Consider the following 24,646-nt stretch of genomic DNA (forward strand, 5'->3'; position numbering starts at 1 on the left):
CGGAGTGTGAATGTGTGTGAATGTAGATTAGGTTTGCACTTGCGTTTAGAAGTGCTTGCATGAGTGGGTGTGAATGGGTGAATGAGGCATGTTGTATAGAGTGCTTTGAGTACTCCGGGAGAGTAGAGAACCGCTATATAAGAATCAGTCTGTTACCAATCCGTAGTCCGTAACAACACACCAGACAGGTCAGAGATAAAATTATTGAGAAATTTAAAGCAGGTTTAGGCTACAAAAAGATTTCCCAAGCCTTGAACATCCCACGGAGCACTGTTTAAGTCATCATTCAGAAATGGAAGTGTTTCTGTATGGCACAACTGTAAACCTACCAAGACAAGGCCGTCCACCTAAACTCACAGGCCGAACTAGGAGAGCGCTGATCAGAAATGCAGCCAAGAGGCCCATGGTGACTCTGGACGAGCTGCAGAGATTTACAGCTCAGGTGGGGGAATCTGTCCATAGGACAACTATTAGTCGTGCACTGCACAAAGTTGGCCTTTATGGAAGAGTGGCAAGAAGAAAGCCATTGTTAACAGAAAACCATAAGAAGTCCCGTTTGCAGTTTTCCACAAGCCATGTGGGGGACAGCAAACATGTGGAAGAAGGTGCTCTGGTCAGATGAGACCAAAATAAGGTTCACCTTCCAGCAGGACAATGACCCTAAACTTAAAGCCAGGGCAACAATGGAATGGTTTAAAACAAAACATATCCATGTGTTAGAATGGCCCAGTCAAAGTCCAGATCTAAATCCAATCGAGAATCTGTGGCAAGATCTGAAAACTGCTGTTCACAAACGCTGACCATCTAATCTGACTTAGCTGGAGCTGTTTTGCAAAGAAGAATGGGCAAGGATTTCAGTCTCTAGATGTGCAAAGCTGGTAGAGACATACCCTAAAAGACTGGCAGCTGTAATTGCAGCAAAAGGTGGTTCTACAAAGTATTTACTCAGGGGGGCTGAATAATTATACACACCCCACTTTGCAGTCATTTATTTTTAAAAAATGTTTGGAATCATGTATGATTTTTGTTCAACTTCTCACGTGTACACCACTTTGTATTGGTCTTTCACGTGGAATTCCAATAAAATTGATTCATGTCTCTGTCAGTGCGCCCCAGGGTGGCTGTGGCTACAATGTAGCTTGCCATCACCAGTGTGTGAATGTGTGTGTGAATGGGTGGATGACTGGATATGTAAAGCGCTTTGGGGTCCTTAGGGACTAGTAAAGCGCTATATAAATACAGGCCATTTACCATGTTTGTGGCTGTAATGTGACAAAATGTGGAAAAGTTCAAGGGGGCCGAATACTTTTGCAAGTCACTGTATTATTGGCATTATTAAGGAGCTGGTGTTGAAAATTAAAAACTGGAAAAAATACACACCTTTGGGAAGTTTCATTCCATTTGCATTAACAGAACAAAAATGGTTGAAAAAACAAAAGTGAAGTGGCCACAAATGGCCAGGATAGAGCTACTACTTTTCATGGCTGTTTTGATATCGCTCTCTCTCTCTTAACTGATCAAATCTCGCTGTGGTAACAGCTTTAAACTCGGTATGACCCAGGTTGATAGAGGGTGCCCAGTCTGGATCGCATTCCAACATTTTGAAGGCTGGTTTTCCTACAAAACACAACAAACATTAGCCCGCAAAGGCACAGTAAACAAATTCAATTCAAATCAATATAAGACTTATTTGTAACCTACATCAACTATTATTATGTTATGATAAATTACTTAACCACAACAAAAGACTTACCTTTGTGGACATGCTTGGAGCAGACTAACATGTGAGCTGGAGTGTGCTGAAATATTTAGTCTTCGAATAGCTGCAATCCAGACCATCCATCGGCTCTTTGTTACTTCGGAAACATGGCTTGAACAGTTTCTCTTCCACGATGGAATCCAATAAAAACCGATCTGTTTACCCGTCAGCTTCCCGTGGCTGTCATGCGAAAGGCTATTGCATACAACAGCTTCTTGCCATTATTTGTGTTTCTTTTTATCGCTGTGTGACTGTTTTCTTGTGAAAGCCTGCATGCGCTAGTACCACTTGCCACTCGTACCTACAATCCTTTGCGGTTTTGATGTCACATTTTCAATCTGTATAAGACTTTTAGAAATCCGATGGGATGATGAGAACAATTAATTTTGTTATTCGTTTAATATAAAATGTAAAATATCAGCTAAATTGTCGCTGATATTGCTAAAGTGAAGTTTTTCTCTTTTAACCACAGGCACAATGGAGAGGTGCCATCCACACGACCAAAGTCTGACTCCGAGCCATTACCTCTCACCAAACCGGTGTCTGCAGACTCTGTGGAGAAGTCGGGTACAGGTATGTCCATACTACTACATGCATGTCAGATTGCTACGATCATAACCCCTGGTATCAAATTATTTCCACTGTAGCCACATTAAAAAAACATTAAAGTGTATCTATAGTTTTTTTTCCTACTTTAATTATTGTCGGTTGCTTATAAGAAGTCAATAAATGACTTCACCAGAAGATTTTTGCTTTGACAGTAAGTCTTTTTTGTGACCGTGGTAAATAACATTTCTGAACACAGATTTTTTTTTTTTTTTTTTAAACGTATGTTTATTTGTTTTTTCAACAGTATCAACACCAACATAAAATGAACGTATGGCAGTCATTAAAATAATAGTAATAATAATAACAACACTAATAATAATAATAATAATAGTAATAGTAATAACGATAATTGAAGTGTTAATCCTAAAAGGTTCCAAATAAATGCATAGTTAAATAAATTAAATTAAACCATACAAATAAATACAATTAAAAATAAATAAATAAATAAATCATAATATAGGTTACATAGTATATTCCCAACAGCAAGTCAGACATTATTCATTATCTAGTTGGCTTATTCACTCACCCCCCCCCCCCACATCCCCACTCCTCAGTAGATCCAAAAATATCTTCCAGATGTTGTACAATTCAGAAGCCTTCTTTCTAACAATATAGTTCAGTTTCTCAAGAGCTAAACTCGGTGTTAAGTTATTTAACCAGTGGTTAAAAGAGGGGCAACCAACATTCTTCCAGCATAAGGCGATACAGCGTTTGGCCTGTAGCAAACAATATCGACCATTTTTCTTTCCTCACAAGACAGAGTACAGTCATCTGGATACAAGCCTAAAATGCATAACTTAGGGCAAAGCGGTACAGGAGAAGTTGTGATCTGAGAGATATATTTTAACACAGAGCTCCAAAATTTTTGGATCTCTTCACATTTCCACAGGCAGTGATATAGTGTACCCTGATGCCTATTACACTTATAGCATAGATCAATTATATTAGGATCAAATTTATTTAATTGTACAGGGGATATGTATGTTCGCATTATCCAATTAAATTGTATCTTTCTCAAACGAGTGTTAATGGTTTGAGTGTGTGTTTTTGAACATATTTTACCCCATTCAGTATATGAAATATCTTCATGTAAGTCACTAATCCACTCCCGTCTTTTACTATCAGAGTTATCCTTATGGTTTTCAACTAAAAGGCTATAAAACTGGGACACCAGTCTTTTACCAAAACAGTTTTTTGTAACATGAGTTTCTAGGATGGAGAGTGGGGGTTGGTGCACTGAATTGTTTAAGTGTGCCAGAATAAAACTTCTAAGTTGCAGATACTTAAAGTGTTTCTGCGGTAAATCAAACTTTGCCCATAATTCACTGAATGACATTAGAGAATATTCCTCATATACGTCCTGTAGTTTCGCAATGCCCTTGTTCAGCCAAGCTTTAAAGCCCATGTCATTCTTAGCCGGGGCAAAGAGTTCATTACCCCAAATTGGGGAGAAACAGGACAACCCAGGAGAGTCATTCAACATTTTTTGTACTTCATGCCAAACAACAACAGTGTTTTTTACAAAGGGATTAGTAGTAATTTTCTTTAAAGTTTTAAAGGGTGCTGAGTATAAATAGCTATTTACCCTTTGAGGACATTCTTTCAGTTGCTAACCAGGGAAGGGAAATATCGTTTGAAAACCAAAACATAGTGGTCCTCAGCTGAGCAGCCCAATAGTACCATTTTAAATTTGGAAACTGTAGTCCTCCCCTATCATATATGGTAAATACAAGAGGGAGAGTCTGAGTCTTGGCTTCCTATTGTTCCAGATGAAATTAGAAAGAAGCTTTCTGATCTTGGAAAAAAAAGAAGGAGGAGGGGCCAGCGGAATTGACTGAAAGATATATAGGAATTTAGGTAATATAGTCATCTTTACTATGTTTATTCTTCCCAGTAAAGAAAGAGGCAATGATATTAATCTAGTGATCTCATCCGACAACCCTACCACCAGGGGCTCATAATTGGCTGAACTAAGATTGCTTATCGTTGGTGTTACTCTGATGCCTAAATATTTAAATCCCTCTGCGGCATTCACAAATGGGTGGGATACAACTGGTTTCAACCTCTCGTTCATATTTAAAAACATAATGGATGATTTTTCTTCGTTCACTTTGAACCCAGAGAAACTGCTAAATTGATCGAATAGCTTCAGGAGAGATGGTATTGATTCTGCAAGGTGTGATAGAAACACAACAGTATCGTCAGCGTACATTGCAATTTTGTGTAGCATCTCCCCGATTTTAATACCATGGATCGAGGGATGTGATCTAATTGCTATCGCTAAAGGTTCCATGGCTAGTACAAAAAGCACAGGTGAAATCGGAGACCCTTGCCTGGTGCCTCGAGATGGCTCAAAAGGACTAGAGATGAGATTATTGGTAGATACCATTGCAACCGAATCAGCAAGTAAAATTTCAATCCATCGGCAGAAGTGATCACCAAATCCAAAACGCTTAAGCACCTCAATTAGATAGGGCCATTCAACTCGATCGAACGCCTTCTCCGCGTCGAGTGATAGTATTGCAGTATCAGGTAACTCTTCACATTCGTGGATTATATTGAGAACTCTCCTCACATTGTGGAACCACTGGCGATTTTGAACGAAACCATTTTGATCTCCGTGTATAATGACTGGAAGAGCCCTCTCCAGCCTCATAGCCAAAGCCTTAGCTATGATTTTGGAGTCAGAATTTAACAGCGATATGGGTCTGTAAGAACCGCTTTCGGCTGGCGCTTTGCTCGGTTTTAGAATGAGAGTGATCAGGGCACTACGAAATGTAGCAGGGAGGCGACCTGTTTCATAGGATTCCAAATAAACATCTAATAATGGGGGAATTAATTTTGCTTTAAATAGCTTGTAAATATCTATCGGAAGCCCATCAGGACCCGAAGCCTTACCACCTCTCATGTTCGTAATTGCATCAGAAACGTCATTGAAATTTATTTCTCTCTCCAATTCATTTTTCACATCCTCAGAAATACAGGGAAAGATCAATCTATCCAAGAAAGCATTTTGGCTTACCAGGTCCAGTGGGCTGTCAGATTTATATAGGGTTTTATAATACGAGACAAAGGTGTTATTAATTTCTGTGGGATCTGTGGATAATTCCCCTTGATCGTTCCTAATTATATTAATGGCTCTGTCAGATTCAAGTTTCTTTATCTGCCAAGCTAGTAGTCTACCCGGCTTTTCACCCTGATCATAAAACGTCTGTTTCAATCTTATTAAACCATCTTCAGCTTTAAGCATAGACAGCTCCTCGTATTTAGCTTTAAGGGTCAATAACTCCTGTTTTTTCTGTGTTGAATCATCTATGTTAACTTCTCTCTCTAATTCTCTAATTTTATTGTCTAATTCGTTCATTGTCTGTTTGAATTTGTTAAATTTAGAACTGGTGAAACTTATCATTTGTCCACTAATATATGCCTTAAAAGCTTCCCACCTAACGGCTGCTGTTGTTTGAATTGTATTAATTGAGAAGTAGAGATCAATGTGTTCTCCTACAAATTTCATAAAGTCAGAATCATGTATCCATTTAGGGTGCAAGCGCCACTTGTTTGAGCGGCTATTCACTTGTTCTACCTCATAAAATAGTGATGTTGGGGCATGATCTGACAACACAATGCTGTCATATATACACTTAGTTATATTGGGTAGCAAAGATGAGGAAATTAAAAAATAATCTATTCGGGAGTGGGATTTAAATACTGCTGAATAGCATGAGAATTCCCTTTTATTGGGGTTTTGAATTCTCCATGGATCAGAGGTTCAGATCTTTCAAATATTGTTGTATTTTTTTTCTTGTTTGAGAGTGTGAAGTGTCTATCCCTGATGAGCGGTCAAGCTTCGGGTCCAGAGTACAATTTAAGTCACCTGCCAATATTATCCTACCAGGAAGGGTAGCTATCAATAGTAATAAATTCTCAAAAAATAAAGGGTTATCATCATTAGGGCCATAAACATTAACTAAATTGAAATTCTCTTTCAAGAGAGTTCCTTGAACCACCAAAAATCTGCCAGCTTTATCATAAATAGTGTTATTTACTTGGAAAGGCACTGAATTATGAATTAACACCATAACCCCTCTCGCGTGCGAAGGGCAACAGGATGCTAGCACTTTGCCTGGCCATCTCCTACGTACTTTCACCAGATCCTCTCTGAGTAAATGGGTCTCTTGGATAAACGCTATTGATGACTCAAGTTGTTTAAGCCTGGTAATAACCTGTTTTAGTTTAACCACTTTTACCATTCCTCTCACATTCCAAGAAGTAAATTTAAAAGTCTTATATGAAGTCATCTATTCTTATTAATACAACAGATTGTGCAACATAGTATCTTCATTTGGTTGTTGGTAAACCTTTCAGTATCTCTAACTGTTGTGCTGGGAGTAAACCAGTAAAAAGCAACACGTTGTGAAAAATACAAAAACACAAAGAAATAACACAAAATCTGCCATAAATGAACCCCCTTAGCTGTCAACCTGAACCGGACAGCCCCTCGCCCTACCCCGCCCTCCCCCTGACCTTGGGGTGCAGTTAAGTGCACACGCTGATCCAATGTAAACAAGGGAGCAGCTAGACCAAACCGAGCTGACATGGTCAAACAAAACCAAACCACCTGGACAATTGCGTCTCCTGACGAAAATGTATATCCTACATGAACAAGTATGTATACAATGATCATTACAAACTTTCTTGTAGCATAACTCTCATCCCGGAGAGCCGACTGTATGTCGAACAACCAGTACTCCAAGACACAAATGAAAGCCCAATCAACGAGTGGGCGTGGCTAGTTATCTATAAGGGATAAATAAAATGCCCAATACAACTGAGGAGAACGAAGGAACGGTAAACCAAAGTAAATACAAAAAAGAAAAATACTCTCCCCAAAAAATTCAACAGTAAGGATGAGCGATATTGACCATTAAATCCAACAATTTCAAACTACAGTTGTTATGGGCAGATAGTGAAGGATTCGGCAGTCCCCATCAGATATTCTGCTAGTCCTCTGTATTCTGCAAACCTCGGATGAACTTTTCCGCATCTGCTGGGGTCTCAAAGACATGCGTATGTCCACCAGATGACACTCGTAGCTTCGCCGGGTAAATTAATCCGTAACGTACGTTCATCGCCCTGAGCTGCTGTTTCACCCGGTCGAAGCCCCTCCTCCGTCGGTGGAGATCTGTAGAAAGATCCGGGAAGAACATGACCTCTTGACCCCCGCAGATAACTTTCCCTTTGGCCATAGCCGCCCATATCACCCGAACCTTGTCTTGGAAGTTTAAAAACTTCACGATGAGGACTCTCGGTGAGGGTGGTCGGTTGGGTTGCGTCCGGCCGGGCAACCGGTGAGCTCTTTCGATGAGAGGTTGTCTCGGGAATGTTGCTGGTCCCAGCGCTTCGGGGAGCCACTTCTCTAGGAAAGCCACCGCGTCATGTCCTTCTATTTTCTCCGGCACATTAACTAGTCGTAGTTTGGAACGACGAGAGCGATTTTCGAGGTCCTCGAGTTTGTTCGTGAGGAGAGCCACTTGTTTAACTAGCGCATCTATCTTGCCTTTCTCTGAGTTAATGGCGTCCTCCACGCTGCTAATGCGCATCTCTGCCCCATCCATGCGCACCGAAAAGTCCTGCACATCTCTTTTAACATCTTGGATCGCTGACAGGACCACATCAAGTTTTGTGGAAAAGTCATTTCTGATTCCGTCGAGTATTTGAATAACATCCATGTTATGGGCCATTCCAGTACTCACGTCCAGGAGACTCCCAGGGCTAGCATCACCTGCAGAGTTAGCTTGACTGCTAGCATCAGAGACGTCGTCTTCCTCACTCAGAGAAGAGTGTGCCTTAGATTTATTTTGTGCTTTCTTAGCCGGCATAATGTCGCGGATACACGATAATAACTCGTTACAAGCAATAGTTATCACTGTTGACGCAGTTAAAGGACAGTTTTCAGGAACTTACTAAAATATCGCCAGGAGCTCACAAAAATACGTGTGCCTAGTTCAGCGCCATAACCACGCCCCTCTGAACACAGATTTTAAATTTTTGGTCAGAAAATCACGACTAATTCGTGAAGAGCACCAAAAAAGTGTCACCAAAATACCAACACCATTTATTAAACCAAAGAAAAATAATAATTTAATTTCAGTTCATTTCTGATTTGTTAGTATAGTGCAAAATTAATTAGCTTAAGCTTAAGCTTGTTAGTCTGTATAAGACTTGAATGCTAGGAGGCCAGTCATAAAGGTTTTCTGTTTTGCTTGCTTTTTCCAGGCTATATATTACCTTTATGAGCTATTTGCCAATATATTGGCCAACCCATAAAAATGTAAAAAAAGAAAAAAGATGAGACTGAAGAAACACCCTTCAGTCACATTCTCTGTGTTGATATTCCATAGTGAATCCGCCAGAGGACGCCTTGCAACAATCAGCTGATCTTAGCAATGTTGGGGAGAGCTTAAACAAGTAATCCACGACTTGCTGTGAGAACAAAATAAGCTTATTTTTAGACTGGGTTGTCCTAGCGTTTTAGTAAGAACTCATAAATACCTGTATATTTCTTGTGTCACATGGGTTAGACATTCACTTGGCAAGGAAAAGGTTGCTGATTCACTTTCAGCCAGAGGCGCAAACGTTCTGTGGAGTAGTAGCAGGAAGGACATCCAGCGTAAAACTGCTAGATCAAACATGCACAGCTACCCACTGTGGTGACCCCCTTGTAGCAAAGCAGCAGCTGAAAGTAGCTTTGATCTAATCAGAGGCTTTTAATCTAAAAACAATTCTTCAGGTCGTTTAGTGACTGCAGCTAAGCAGATCTGGAAACAAAAAAAAAAAGAACACAACACAAACAATGATCTTACAAGCAGTTTTATCAGTAAAAGCCTGATATCCATTTTTAACTGCACGTGTATGTTAACTTGACATGAGGTTGTTTACATACAACACAATGAACTACAGGCCAGGAAGAATGGAGTTATTGCTGCATTTAAAGTGAACGGTGAAAAACAGTGAGTACTGTGTAACAGCACTTTGCACCTACTCAGCGGTAAACTGCTGGCTTGAATTGCAGCTGAGATTGAACTTTCATGTTTCATGGGTGTGCGTGACAGACTGGCTTCTGGAGACTTGTCGACTTTTAGCACCTCAGCTGTAGCAAACAGTACCCCTGAGTGAAAGCCATTCAGGTCTGCTCTATTAAATCTATTTCAGGAGTCCTTTCTCTGAGACCTTTCAGCTTCCCTCACGGTTCCTCTGTTTTAAGGTCAATATTGTGTCAAGCACCCCACGTGTTTCTCCAGGGGCCAGACAGGAGGATCAAACAGGAGTTACTTCATCATCCAAAAATATGAAAGCTGCCCCTTGTGTCAGTAGATTTAAGTGTTTAAAGAAGAAATTTTTTACTGTTTTTATTAGTGCTGTCAAAATTAATGTGTTAACGCACATTAATTTGCTATCACGGTCAACGCAATTACAATTTTTAACGCAATTAACACATCTGGAGTGTAGACTGACTCTAAATCCCTGAAATGCTTCTGTCAACGCATTTCGGGCTGTTTGTCCAAGTAGAGTTACTTTCTCACATGCGCAAATGGACAGTTGATCTGGTAGTGATGGGTAGCTGAACCAATCAACTCAGTTTGGAAGATGATAAACACACATTGGCCCTCTGATGGGAAATTTGAGTATTCCAAAAATAACAAGACAGAACAGTCGACCGACAAAGTATTATGCACATTGTGCAAGAAGGAATTTTCTTTTCACCGAAGCACTTCCAGCTTAAAATGTCACATTGACGCAAAGCATGCGTTAGTCGGGGATGCTGCTAGGACTTTGGCTAACGCGTCACCGAGCTTGCGACAAACCATTCACGGAACATCAGGGACTCAGTGAGTCTACCTCGGAATTATTGACTGACGTAATTGCCAAGTGGACTGCAACAAACTGCAGACCTATTAATATCGTTGAGAACGCGCTTTACATAGCTTTGGTTCCTCGTTTCAAGGACTTGAAGTGCCTCCCCAAGAGTAACAGAGAGAGGGTGGATAAACGTTTACAGAGTTTTTTGTTAACATGAATGTTCAAGATGTTCAGTAAACATGTTAATTGCGTATATTTTCCCTTTTTTCTCGAGTCTGTTTGCTAAAGCAAAATGAATTGTGGTTAATATAGAATAAAAATAAATTATATTTAATCGTGATTAATCAAAATTAATCCACAGTAACCCTGTGATGAATCTGATTAAACATTTTAATTGTTTGACAGCTCTTATATATATTATATAAAAGTGTATACTTACCTATTAGTATATAGGTTTTTTAAAAAGTTGTACGTCACATCAGAAAACCTTTAAAAGATTGAAGAAAACTATTCAAATTATCTGAATATAAGCATACATTATTTGTGTTTATTCTGAATTTACTTCATTATATTGCATAAATGTCAGTTACAAGCTTAAATATAAAGTCCAGGCTATTGATCAAGTATTACGATTAATCGCGATTAATTCCAGAAAATTGTGAGATTAATTAAAATTAAATTTTTTAATCTATTGACAGCACTAGTTTTTATATATTCTTTTTATATTTTAGTTGTTTGTTTACCCTTGTGCCTGTGTTTGGCTGATTTCCTGCTTCTGTGTGTGTATTAATGTTGTTAATGAGGCAGAAAATAAACCAAAAGCCAAACTGTTTGTGAGCAGTTACAGTGCATTCAAAGTGAATCAAAGGAAATTATTGAAAGTGTCAGTTCGCTTGTGGATGTTGGGTTTAATCATAGCTGAAATGTTTTGCTAAAAAATAATTCTATTATTTCTCTCGCCTCTTTCTCTCTCATCTGGCTTCAACAGATCTGATGAGTTTTGATGACTTGTCGTCTACCTCGGAGAAGCTCTCTCACCTCACGACCAACCGACCAAAGATGACTGGAAGGAGGCTGCCCACGCAGTTTGGCGGAGGACAATTGGTGAGGATGTGCTCAAGCGCTAACAATCCCCCGCTCCCTTTAAGTTGACACTGACCTTTTTTCTTTTGATTGTTATTATGAGGAGCTGTCTCTCTTACTCTCATCATTCTTACCATCTCATGTTAAAAGTTAGGCTGACGTCTGGTAATATAGTTTCTGCAAGTTGGTCTCTATATTTGTTCCTACGTATTATTTATGTGACAGAAGAAATCTCTTCTTTTCTCTGACAACTTTAGTATACAAGCCTTCACCTGATAGTTAAAGAGATTTCATGAAAACAAAGACAAATGGCTTTAGAACAGCAGTCCTTGTTTTTGCTCAAAGCTGGTGCCTTACAAAGCAAACTGCTGTAGATAGCAGGTGTTTGGCTTTTCCCACATTTGGACCACATTCTTGAATGCAACCAAATACTGTTATCATTAAATTGCCATCAAGGTCTTTATATCAGTTTATTTTGATTTCGGGTGTACATTTGTATCATAGGTTTGGCGTCTTTTCTTTTAAAAATCTAACTTCTTTATACCTGCAGACTCCTTGCAAATCCTACCATGACACTAGAGCTAATAGTGTAGCTGTTAACTGTCATTGACAGATGCAATCGTTTCAGGACTCTGCAGCTTTTCCTGTTTTCCCTGTTTTCCCTGTCACGAGCAGCACATTTTATCCCAACATGATTCCACAGTTTCCATTACAGCCCAACAAGGAAGTGAGTGTGGAGAAAACCTTTAAGATTGATGAAGAAGATGCCAAACCAAAGCTAACAGAAACCAGAAAGGTAATTTAATTTCATGTCTGTTTAGAGGAAACCTTTAGTTTAGTTACAGGTGCCCGCTTAGTGACATAACTGCCTCATGAAATGAAGCAAATAATGAATGGTCTTAGCAGATCTTTGGGTATAAACCTGTGGAAGTGATGGCAGCTGTTGCCAGCGGCGTTGCTGATGGTAGCACAGCAGTGATGGTTTGTGTTGTGTGAATCTGGTAGGAACTAAACAGTATAGCACACTGCCTGCTTATGTTGAAATCAAGTCAGCATGGTACTCCAGTCCACATTGAGGCTTCTAATGTGACATTGTGGACATTGGTCAAAAGTTGTCCGCCATATTGGATGCGATGCAACTGCTGGTTGTTAGGGAAGCAAGTCGTCGCCATCTCATTGGCAGTAGTTTGAGGTTGCTGAGTAAATCAGTTGCAGAGAAGATGCTGCACCAAAAATGAAATGAAAAGGGATTGTCTTTTTCTTTCTTTAGCTGTTTCATTTTTTAAGGCAGACTGTCTCCGTTCTTGGTTTGTGTCACACTTTTCAGTTTCCCTATACCTCAGAGAGCAGGTGGATAATGTTTATGGACAAATCAAAGACGTCTAATCAAACCACAGCTGCAACAAGATTCTAGGGTCCAAAGCAATCATAAGGAGCTTTCTATATATTTTTCCCTAGGAACTGGTGGTGACCACTCTGTAGGCTTTGGTGACTAGCCTTTTATTCACTATGTTGTCACCATGAATGTCACACATCCAAACTAGCAGATAAGCCAACATCACATGGTTAATGCTGACATGCAAAACCATAACACGGATCTTTCAGCCTGGTACAAAAAGGTGTTTTTCGATGCATCCTATAAACCTTCATACCAAATGGACCTCTCAGTCATGTTTGTGGTATTTGGTTTCTTAGTTCATAGATGCTGCTTCACAATCAAGGTTGCAAACATTAGTTGATAACTTGGAACTCCACTCTGGTCTTGCTCCATTACTGATGCCAGTGTTGAATTAATAATCTGCACCTCTCACTGTGAGTAAGAGAATTGAATGTGTCAGGAATCCTCACAGCTTTGTGTACTTTGTTAGTGTTAGTGAAGTGATAAATGAAAACAGGCCCAGAATAAATACAGTAAAATAAATTTAATGTTTTTCACTTTTCCTGTTTGCACACAGATGTGCAGCTGGCAGTAAAGAGCTGAAGTGAATGATATTCAGTCACAGTGTATTACTATGTGTTATTATTGCTTCTAGCTTCTCAAATAAGATCTCTGACCGAGCATGAGAGTGAAAGCAATCAAGTGCACAATCAAAAGGAAGTGGAACATCATTGTTGTTGGCCCTTTTCAGTCATGTTGGCTCACTTTGACCACAGTTTGCAGTTAGATAAAAAACTTTGGGGGGGAAAAAAACGAGTTGAAGCTGTTTGTGATTGGACCGTGGATCGGCTTGTCGTCACCAATACCCAGTCCAGCTTTTGTGGCTCAGTATCTGACCAATACCCAATGCAAGCCTCACATCAGCACATCTGGAGTACATAGCTACATACAGATTCTTTTAAGTGTAACAGTAAAAACAATGTCTTGATTGTATGGTCAGAATAAACCACCATAGTGGAAGTTGTCACACCCGTGTCAAACAAGCTGTTGCTCAGCCCCTGCTACTCCTATTTCTCACCATCACACATTTACAGTTCACATACTCCGATTATTTCCTGACACATTACCTACAGTCTGTTTGTTCATCTTGAGACTTCCATCTGTTTGGTTCCTTTCAAGTCCTCTGCTTTCAGATTTGTCTAATTAAAAGCTAAAGTTATCCCCAAGTTGGCTTTTTAGGGAAAGTTTGGCATGTCACACAATCCTTTTAGCATTACATCACTTTTTCTGAAAACGCTCACTGAATACAAGTAGCTACAAAAAACAGCACTTTGTTATTTTGCTTTAAGTCAGTGTTGTTTACCTACATGAAGACACGAAGTGCGATGGGGTGATAAAGACTGAATATCCCCCTTCACTGGAAAACACATTGTGTAAATCAGCCCCGTGTTTTTCTTCCTACACTGTAGCATTGGATTTAAATTCCTCATCTGCTCTGCTGTCACAGTGGATTTAATTTGAGAGCCTCACCATTAAATTTGCATCACAGATACTTTTCCCTGAGGGTGCAGGTATTATAATGACAAGATAAAAACATCCAATTAAATTTAGTTTTAGATTGGAGGTCAAAACAGACACACAAAAAAGAATTATTGCAGAAAATTCTTGTCTTACATTTTTCTCCTCTCATGTCTTAATAGCCTTCCACAAACACCTTATTGTCACCGTCATTCCACAAGCCTGACTTCGGAGACTTCGGAGCCTCTCTGGGCAGCAAGGCGAAGGTGGAGCATGAGGAGTCGAGCTCCCAGCTGGAGGAGCTGAGGAGCCAGATGAAGGAGCTGCAGCTCACGGTGGAACTGCTCAAGTCCCAGCAAATGTAAGGACACATGAGCCTGATAAGGTTTGAGGGCAGGACAGGAATGGAAAGCTAAAATTGTTCTTCAAGGTTCTGACCTTATAAAATAATAAAACATTATTATAAATAAAACATACATAAATATATGATTTACATCAAATTATTACGCCACTGCCAAACCCAATACCACTGAAATGGTAATGCGTACTCCTGTATCTCTGAATTAGCAATAGCTACCGTTTCTGTCGAGCTGATTTATCGCCTCAAGCATTTTCCAACCATCATTCTCTTTAAAACCATCCTGGCTTTTTATAATAAGTATTATAATATGTGTCTTTTGGATTCTGACGACATTAACTCAAAGTTCATTTGAGGCACTGAAACTGGTTCTGAGGTGTGTTTAAAGGAAGAAAGTGTTTAGATATTTATGATATTCGCTGCTAAGGTAGCCACATGCTAAGGTTGCACATCTCTGTTCGTTTATTTCCAGGAAAGAGATCACTGAGCTTCGAGGAGAGCTGGATGACGAAAGGCAAAAGCGTGTGTCCCTGCAGGTAGTATAGCTCGCAACTGAAACACAGGCTGAGCTGTCCACATTCATTAGACCCATTAGTTTAGACAAATATTGATGCTTTTTGTGCACACGTGAACAGCATCCAGCTCTGTACACTAGTGACTTTCTACTGACTCAGTAATAGAAGTTCTATGTGATCACAGCTGGGACCGTCTAAATGTAACTTATTACATCCACTAAATAATGAGTGAACACATGAATGCATGCAATAATTAGTCATTGTTCATTAATGTCAAGACCTGCTGACAGCAAAACACCAAAGCACTCCAGTCCGTCCGTCTTCATTAAACTCTTCTCATCTGCTGACATCAGTACCAATTGAATATTTTTGCTCAAAGCACATACTGCCTCAGGGTTGAAAGTGCAAAAACAGCATTGTTTCATTTCGCAGTCTATGCGTTGGCATGTGTTGAGTGTCCTTAGTTTATTACCAGCAGCAGATTATTTCCTCTTCCTTCCTGGTCAACACTCACACGTTAATGAAAATCAAAACAATAATAAAAAAAAAAAAAAAAACTGGCTGCATTTACGAGTTTTAAAGATTTCATCCCCACAGCATCATGCACACATGAAGCCTTCGGTTTTTTCCCTTTACACATGTAAAGAAATGTAACTGTTTAATAACACATTAAGCCCTTAAGGGACACACTGCACCAGCTATACACATAACGGTTACTGTCTGTCCTGAGTTGTCCCATCAGCTCATAAAAGCACGAGTGTTGTGCAATGTGTTTGCTAACTCTAAGCTCAGATTATTCAGAGTTGTGTTTATGATTCTTCTCAGCTCCAGTTTGAGCTTCAGATAATGAAAGTAAAGGAGTTTGGGATGGATCAGCATTATTTGGGCCTTTTTTTTCCTGTGCTAATGACAAAAAGCACCTACAATGGACAATGTTTATCGTTAAAACAGGGCGGTTATTCAGCGAACATGTTTAAGTTGCATCGTAGGAACTGTGGGATCCAGGGTTTTGGAGGTGAAAAGAGAACTGTAGTATAACATCTGTGGTGTTTAATCCCACATATTGTGGAATTAAACACCACAGGAATTCTGGGTTTTTCCCCGATCCTGTCAGGAATTCTGCCTTAAACAGACAGGCTCTCTGAGCATGATGTCTGTGAGAGAGACATTAGTAGAGAGGGTTTTTCTGTTAGCTGGTTTCGTTATAAATTTCAGGCTGATGTTTCACCAGGTGAGCAGCTACCTGATGGATCCTTTTTTTTCTTTCTTAAAAATCAAGTTCTGTGCAGAACGTCAAGAATGAATATTTAAATCATTCACTTAAAATTAAAGAAAGAAAACTGATGGCCGAGGATACGCCTCTAGGCTAACTACACTCCCTGACTGTTGAGAACACATTCAGCGTCCATGTGCTGCTCATGTTAAACTGAGAGATTGAAGGTTGGTCCACTCTGCCCGGCCGACCTTTCTGTCTTCAACAGGGCACCAATATAAATTGCATCACAGGAGGAGGGGTCCCCCGCAGAGAGCCCCACGCAGGGTCAGACTCGCATACAGAGAAACATAACTGCAGATTAGTTTAAGCCCCCCTGCAGTTAACTTCAGCTTCCACCTCAGCTTCCTCATCCTCGTCAAAGACGTTGGCCATGCCGCTCAGGTTTTCCTCCGGCTTGTGCTTTCATTGTCATTCAATTCTCCTAATCCCCACCAGTGGAAAAGCCCCACAGCAGGATGCCACTGTACCTCACAGAGGGATAATGACAATAACTGACTCACAAGCTCAATCTACTCTGGCAAATCGAATATGGCTGCAGCGCCTTTTCAGTGTGATATGGGGCAAAACATTATGACCAATCACTTAATTTGAAGTTATTTTGAATACCTGCACTCTGCGTGACCTCTGGAGGTCTCTGGCATCGGCTCATTCGCGGCATGTCATGTCCTGCAGAGCATGAGCCATAAAATGGGAGAAATCATTGTGAAAGTTACAAATCTGCTCTAACAGTAAGGAGTGTTCCTGGTAAACGGCTGTGGAATTGAACCAATTTGAAATCAGATGACCCTGCATATAAATCTGTGTTTTATAATTTACACTTTCTTTTGAGGATTTTTTTTTTTACTGCCTCTTTCTCCAACAGTACAAACATTGTGCTACATTTGTAGCCTTGATAACATGTTTTTGGCCTCGTTGGAGAGGTGTGCACAGTGTTGTTCCGTTGTTCCTCTCTCTGCATAGCCAAACAGCTACTTCATTGGACACAGTGTAGCTCCATGCATCCCCACCCTACACACCAACTGTAAGAAGTTTATTTTTTCTTCACAGATGGAGATCGAGAAGCTAAAGCGAACCATCCACTCGACGTGAAACTCCTTGATCTAATCAACGGCAGTCCTCGGGGTCAGCTGCTGGCCTGCCCGTCGATCAACAGGAGAGCAGGAGGGCAGCGATGTATGGATGGTCAAATGGAGGGAGAGAGGGTGGAGAAATCCACCCACCTCAAGCACAATCCTTGTTCAGTGATCTACAAAAACAAACAAACTCACTCTCCATATTTGTAAGATTTACATTTTGCACATAAGATTTTTTTCAAGCTAGGTGTAAGTTACAGATGTATATGTTCCTCTCTCTCTCTTTTCTTTCTTTTTTTTTTTTTTTTAACTTTTGCCAATACAAAAAGAAAAAAAACCCGAGGCCTTACTTCAAACTACTGCGCTGGACTCACAACTCTGCTGCTCTGGCTCTTTTCCAATCACTCTGGCGTTCCTTGAACTCCTCAGGGATGCTCCCAGTACTACTGACTTTGTGTAAAGCAGAGGGTGCTCGTTTTCCTTGCCTAATTTCTTTTTGATTTTTATAATGCACAAAAATTTATTTTAAACAGATTTGATTATTTGAGTTTTCATCTTCAGATTAAAATGCGTTTTTCTTTCTTGCACGGCGCCTGTCAGCACAGCACCACCACATGGCTGCAGCGTGTCAGAGCAAGCTCTCGCGTTTCTTTTTTGTTGTCTTTTGATGTTTTCTAGCATTCCTACCCAGAATAACACTACTGTGCCTGTTTCAGAAAAAAAAAACAAAAAAACAATCTATTAAATGTTTGTAATGGGATCTGGAATATTTGCAGCATGATATTGTATATCTATATTTTTAAATCTACTGACACGCTTAGTCAAATATTATATAGAGGGCCTCTTCTATGCTGGCTCTTCTATTTTTGTGAGAAAAACACAAAAAACTTAGCCAGAGTCATAAAATGCAAGAAAGGCGCGAGGAAGGAGGGACTACATTCTTCTGAAAAGGCAGCCTCATTACGATCATCTCTGCTACTCGCTTGTCTATTCATAGCTCTCTCCCATCCCTGTCATTTCTACCTCCGCCTTCCTTACTCTCATCCATCTTTGTTTCCTGCTAAATCGTCTGGTGTCTTTTTGCTCAGCCGACTACCCCCTCCCTCTTATGTTTAATCTACAACTCCACATTCCAGACACATGGGTTAAACTAACTGGAAGAACATGATGAAGCGGCGAAATTCACTCACGTCCTTTTTTTTTTCTTCCCCCTTTTAATCGTCTGATGATAAAACACTGCTGAAGAATGAGATTATCCTGGTGGAAACTGGTGCGATATGGGTCAACTAGTGTGTTTTTAGCCATGTTAGCATGGATGATGGGTATAAGTGTCATGCAGCTTGATCCGTAATGTTTCAGCAGACTTAAAGTTACATGCATACATACATCCACCAGATTTGCACTACCATGATTTGAACTAGTAGTTGGTTTGTCATGTTTGTCAGTGTATAGTTACAGCACACTGCGCTGCCACACCCTAGGCTAAATTTTGTGTTTCCACATTTCCACTTCAAATGCCTGCACAACTTGCCACAGCCATGTTTATCATGCACCAATTAGCCATAACATTAAAACCATTTTCCCAATATTGTGTCACTTCTGCCTGTGCCACCAAAGTGGCACAGAAGAGCTCAGGAGGAGCTCCAGGAAAGACCTGTGGCATCTGGGAGTTGGCGGTGTTCAACGGGTTTCAGATTGGAGAAGTACTTTGAGCACCTCTCATGTGTTTGGTCTATTACAGTAATGATGCCAGAAATCCAACATTTCTTCATAACATGATGGTCAGTGTCGTTCACTTCACCCAGTAGTGGTTTCAATGCAGTGGCTGATTGCTGTATGAGGCATCAAATGAATCAGTCAATTAACTGACTGATGATTAAATTAAGCTTTATAAAGTGAGCAGGGCTGACCACTAGGAGTCTACAATCTGAAAAATTACACATTAGGGGTTTTAAGATGGAGTTAAATAAAGATTAGAAGTTACTGCTTTTTACTGGACATTGAGCAAACAACTGTCGTTAAATCTCAGGCAGTTTCTATAGCTGGAAGTACTGCTACAGTTAAGAAAGGTAACTGGATTTTTCTCACTTGTCATGATGTTTAGGGGTACAGAAATGTAGAGCATGGTATCACTAACGCAGAAGGCCAAACTCAGTCAGTTCTAACTGGAAGCTGAATATATTTGTTCATAGGAGTATATTTCTGCCATAATTTGGGTCCACTTGTTCCTGCAGGGATCATTATAACAAAACATTTTTGTGGAGTTGGGAGGTGCACCATCCATAGTTTCCATGATTCACTGTATGTTTGAGTACACAAATCATCTGAAACCTTTGCACACAGTGTGAAATGGAAATTAAAAACAAAATGTAGAAGAGCGCAAAAACAGCATCAAATGTTGAAACTGAGAACCTTTTTTAAAAGCACTTTATGTCCATGAGTACTTCTTGTAGTTTTGCCTCTGTACACTATCACAGTGGATTTTAAATCAAACAATGATTTTTTTTTAACAAGAGTTTTGGATTATTTGGAATTTCTATGAAGTAAAATTTACATATACAGCTACTAGCCATGCCAGCTCCCATAAACTGTGCACTGATCAAAGAAGAAGAGGTAATGCAACCTAGTAACAAACATGGCCCTTTCTCAGCTTATTTATAATTCATTGCTGGTATCAAATTTAAAAGGAGCTTGTAATTTAAAAAAACAAAACAAAAAACAGATTTCTCAGTTTTAACATTTCATGTATTATATTGTTTCAACAGTTTGCAGCTGATTGCAAATTGGCTGGGATAAATATTGGCACCTTCAAAGATGGATGCAATGGTTCTCAGCTGGAAAAGGTGGAGGATGTCCAGCTCCAGTTTGGGAATGAATGTGCCTCTGTAATGTATTCATGAATGGAGATTAATAAGTTAGTTGGGATGAGGAGCTCAATCATTTGAGAGGGTGCACTGCTCCAAGTAGAAAGGAGGCAGTTGAGGTGTTTTGAGCAGTCGGGCTGATGTCTGTCTTCATACTGCTTACGCTCTAGCTCCATTCTGTAGCCCTGACTCTCACAATGTTCAACAGCTTAACTGAGAAACTGAGAGCAGCACAGTACCAAGTGCATCCACCTCTGGCTTCACTGCAAGTTACAGGGATGTTTAAATTCTGACACTCATAAGTTTTGTTTCCAGGTTAGATGTTCCACATTGTGCTACCACAAGGACAAAAACCTGTTACTGTTGTTTGTATCTTTGTCTTAATGTTGTTGTACATATCTCACAAATGTCTTAAAAAAAACCCCATCTCTTTGTACTTTGAAGTCTTTGCCGGGCCTGATTCTGTGTGCAAATGCTCGACTGGAACTGTCCATGATTGTGTTGGAGAAGAATCTAAGCCCCACAGTGGCCACTTTGATGCTTTGTGATCTGACCTGAGTGGTCATGCACTCACACAATACATGGATTTCTGGCTTTGAACAAGTGTGGCTCTTAATGCAGTGTGGCCAGGCAATAGGCTAATGTGGGAAACAAGAGAGGGGACGTTTTAGGTGATGGCTATTTACGGAACATCTGTAATATGACTTTTGCATATTTTACATTCCAGATTTTGACACCAAGAAAATAAGAAATGTGTGCACATTTATAACATATTTTCAAGTGATTTTGTTTACAAGAGCTGTATCCTTGCATGAGCTGAGATTCTTTGCAAAAATGAATAAACATCATCTTTATTTACTGTCACAGATGCTTCCTTTTTCTTTTTTGTCTCTGCTTTTGAAATTGTATTTCACTTAAAGGTTTGCATGGACCCACAACAATCCTGAGACCTTTTCATGCTTGAGTTCTTTAAAACATTCAGGGAAATATTGAGTGGAAAATATTGACCGCTGACTGAGAGAGAGTCAGTGAGTTTTCTGAGGAAATGCAGCTCCCAGTGAACTTATCCTCAGCTGACAGATTCTGTCTATAATAGTACGTCTGCTCGTGAGTATGTGCGTTTAAATATGCAAGTGTGAACCTGGTGGGTTTAAATAATAGGATATTGTAGACACAAGTGTGGAGTTTTAGAGACGCAGGATAAAAATTTACATTTCTAATGTTGCCTCAAGACATAGACATGAACTTGTGCCGGAGTTCAGAGTCTATGTTAGTTTACGGCTGCTGTCCTTTTGCTGTTGCGAAAATCTAGAAATCCAGGTGCACACAAACTGACTGTCTTTAATTTATTAAGGCCAGCTTGATTCAGAAAAGTACCAGAAGCTCAAACATTTCCATTACATTTCTTATTTTTGTTCATCCATCCAATCTGACACCAGTATATCACATTTGTCACACAATCATCAGACCAAAACAACAAAAAGGTTTAATTCAGGCCTAGTTTGGTTTGCATTCTTCACACTTCTCCTATATCAGGGCTTATTTGGCCATATTATCTAAGTGGTGATATCTATCATACAGGAGAACACTGCAGTGGATTCCTGCACCTTAATGACGGATATACATACAAGTAACTGACAAGGTTGCAGTGGTGAGCAAAGCAACCATTATGGCTGGTATACTGGCACCTTTAGTCCATCGCACCTTACTGCAGTATTGCCCTAGAGGTGTCTAGTGGCTGGAACTTGGAGTATGAGGATCAGCACTCCTTTCTGGGTTAATAGAGCAGGTCACCTCCTAATCAGAAGGTTAGTGGTTCAATCCCAGTCTGCATGCAAAATATCTTTGGCCAAGATAATAGCCCGAAGTTGCTCTCCGATGTATTTATTGGAGTATTAAGGTGTGTGAATATTAGATAGAAAGCACTTAGAGCATAGATGAAAGTGGTTATGTTAATTGGAAAATGAGGCAAGTTATGTAAAGCGCTATATAAGAACCAGTCCATTTAACATTCACCGCTGAAACAACAAGGCTGATGTGATATTTTCCTCCCAAACCTGGTGTTTAGTGGAGCAAAGCGATTTTACTTCATCCACCCTTGCTAATGGAATACATTGACAACAACTTGCATGCACCCACGTTTCCCTTTTTGCACTGTCACCACTGTGTGTGCCATTAGAGACACCTGGAATAGGCCGCTCCATTGTTTGCTTCCTCAGCAGGTTGCTAACCACCAGGCAGTCTCCTGGTTTGAAGTCGTGCAGTGCGTGGTCAGCTGGAGCAGCGTGTGCATCCTTCACTTGAACCTTTTGAAAGTGCCCAAAACAGCCAGACTCAATAAGCATTTACATCAAAGCCTCAGCCAAGTTGTGACAAGAAATTTTATAAAACTCAAACTCAGAATCACTGTTTTATTTTTTTCTCAAAATAAGGTTTTTATATCTATTTTTTGAAAGTAAGGAGTTGGAAATAACCCACCCTTTTGTCAACAAGAAAGGTGATTTTCTGGCCATGCACTGTTAGGTCACATTCAACCATTTTCAAAATGGCATCAGCATGATACGTACCCGCAGTGTATGAATTTATCTTCAAAATAGAAAATCACTATGTGAGCGTAGGCTGTGCACTATTATGTGTACTGTAGGTGTGATACCTTCAACCTCAGCAGTCAGAAGGACCTCTCCTGCAAGGTATTACCCATCACCCAGTTATGTTGTCCTTGTTGGGGTGCTCTCTAGTCCAGCGCCCCCTTTGATTGCATGGACTACAAATGTTTGAATTATATTGTCATATTCTGGAGCTACCTCTCCCTCTGCCTGTGTGATTGCATCTTCCGGTGTTTGGGCATCTTCTTCCTGCAGCAAGAACTTGATACATGGTTGCCAGGTGGAATCTATTTGTTGATTTCATTGTTCAGATTCACAGGGCAGTCGGTGCCACTGATGAATATGCCAGTCAAACATTCATAATGTATTTCTGGTTAGACGTATAATCCATGCAGCGTCACTATGTGGAAGAAAAGCCTCCAACTCATTAGGGCCGTTATGGTTTCCTTGTATATCTGACTGTTAACATCTTGATCATAATTTTTTTATGAACCTCTCATGTAGGATATTTCCCAGTAACTTTTGCCATGCTGGTGCTAAAGTTTTACCCTTAATTTTAGCACCAGGCACCCTATTTTTGCCATGACTCTCAGTGTGGTTCGTTGGAATCCAAAAGCCTTAGAAATGGCTTTGACTGATAGATGTCAGTGACTTTGTTTCTCATCTATTCTTGAATTTCTTTATATTGTAAAGAATATAACAATATAGCGTTTGTTATATTCTTACCAAACAATATAACGCTAGAGCTATTGTTACTTTTTTTTGCCAACTGTTGTTGTCAGAAGTTTTTATACATTTAATGTATATATTGAAAATATATATATTGTGGTAATTTTTTACACTTTTAATGATTTCTCTGAACATACATATACATATAGTCTCAAACATATACATATATACATACTCCCCCACTAACATTTAGTTAAATGTCCCTAAGCAAATTGCACATCAGCGAGTCGCTTTTGGTAGCTATCATTAAGATTATATTATAATTCTCGCTGCATAGTTGACCTGTTAAATTGGCAGAATTGTTAAAATTTATTTAAACTGGTTTCCTGGTGTAGAGTCAGTTTAGTCCTAAAATTTTCAATTGGGTTGAAGACAGGGGTTTGGGAAGACTATTCTAGAAGCTTAATGTTAGCCTGCTTTATCTATTCCAGAACAAGTTGTGATTAGGAATCACGGTCCTGTTGGGTCTTGTGTATAACTGTACACAACAATTGTGTATAAATTGTGTATAATAATCTAGCTGTTGCTTTGAGATTAAATGGAAGAATCTGAAGATTGTCGTCCTGTTTTATTATTCACCACATTTTGTGCAAAGTACCAGCACCCTGGTAGCAAAACAGCCTAGAGCATGATGCTACCGCATCCGTGCGTGACAGCTGGACAGTGTTGGGAAGGTTACTTTTGAAATGTATTACACTACAGATTAAAAAATACATGCCCCAAAATATATTTTGTAACGCATTCCGTTATGTTACTCAATGAGAGTAACGTATTTTGAATACTTTGGATTACTTAATATATTGTCATGCTTTTTACAACAACCTGAATGTACTATTGCTGTGTGATTTATTTCTATTACTGAAGGCTATTCGCCATAGCAATACCAACTAGATTTTTAAAGCTTAATATAAAATGAGTAACAGTAGGGTGGACATTGAGTAAGGATGCACTTTTTGCAGTTTAGAAAACTATTCTGCGCGTATATAAAACAGGTCAGTGGCTCCGAACTATAAAGGGA

General features: G+C 39.7%; 1 protein-coding gene across 5 annotated transcripts in view; it reads left to right on the forward strand.

The window, feature by feature from the left end:
- The window catches only part of cd2ap (CD2-associated protein), a 105,832-nt gene extending 84,675 nt beyond the window's left edge, over nt 1–21,157 (forward strand). For 3 of the 5 annotated variants that reach the window (XM_085381446.1, XM_085381448.1, XM_085381451.1), the window contains 6 exons: nt 2,232–2,332; nt 11,217–11,332; nt 12,015–12,107; nt 14,390–14,568; nt 15,038–15,101; nt 17,404–21,157. In XM_085381446.1, the coding sequence (XP_085237572.1) occupies nt 2,232–2,332; nt 11,217–11,332; nt 12,015–12,107; nt 14,390–14,568; nt 15,038–15,101; nt 17,404–17,445 (595 nt within the window). In that variant the 3' untranslated portion in view covers nt 17,446–21,157. The remainder of the gene's footprint in view (nt 1–2,231; nt 2,333–11,216; nt 11,333–12,014; nt 12,108–14,389; nt 14,569–15,037; nt 15,102–17,403) is intronic. The other 2 variants (XM_085381447.1, XM_085381450.1) reach the window with 1 other exon arrangement.
- Nucleotides 21,158–24,646: the final 3,489 nt, after the last annotated feature.

The sequence above is a fragment of the Rhamphochromis longiceps genome, linkage group LG15 (genome assembly GCF_057381845.1).
Source record: "Rhamphochromis longiceps isolate RC_006_pf linkage group LG15, R_longiceps_female_GT1.1, whole genome shotgun sequence".
In the NCBI taxonomy this organism is placed as follows: domain Eukaryota; kingdom Metazoa; phylum Chordata; class Actinopteri; order Cichliformes; family Cichlidae; genus Rhamphochromis; species Rhamphochromis longiceps.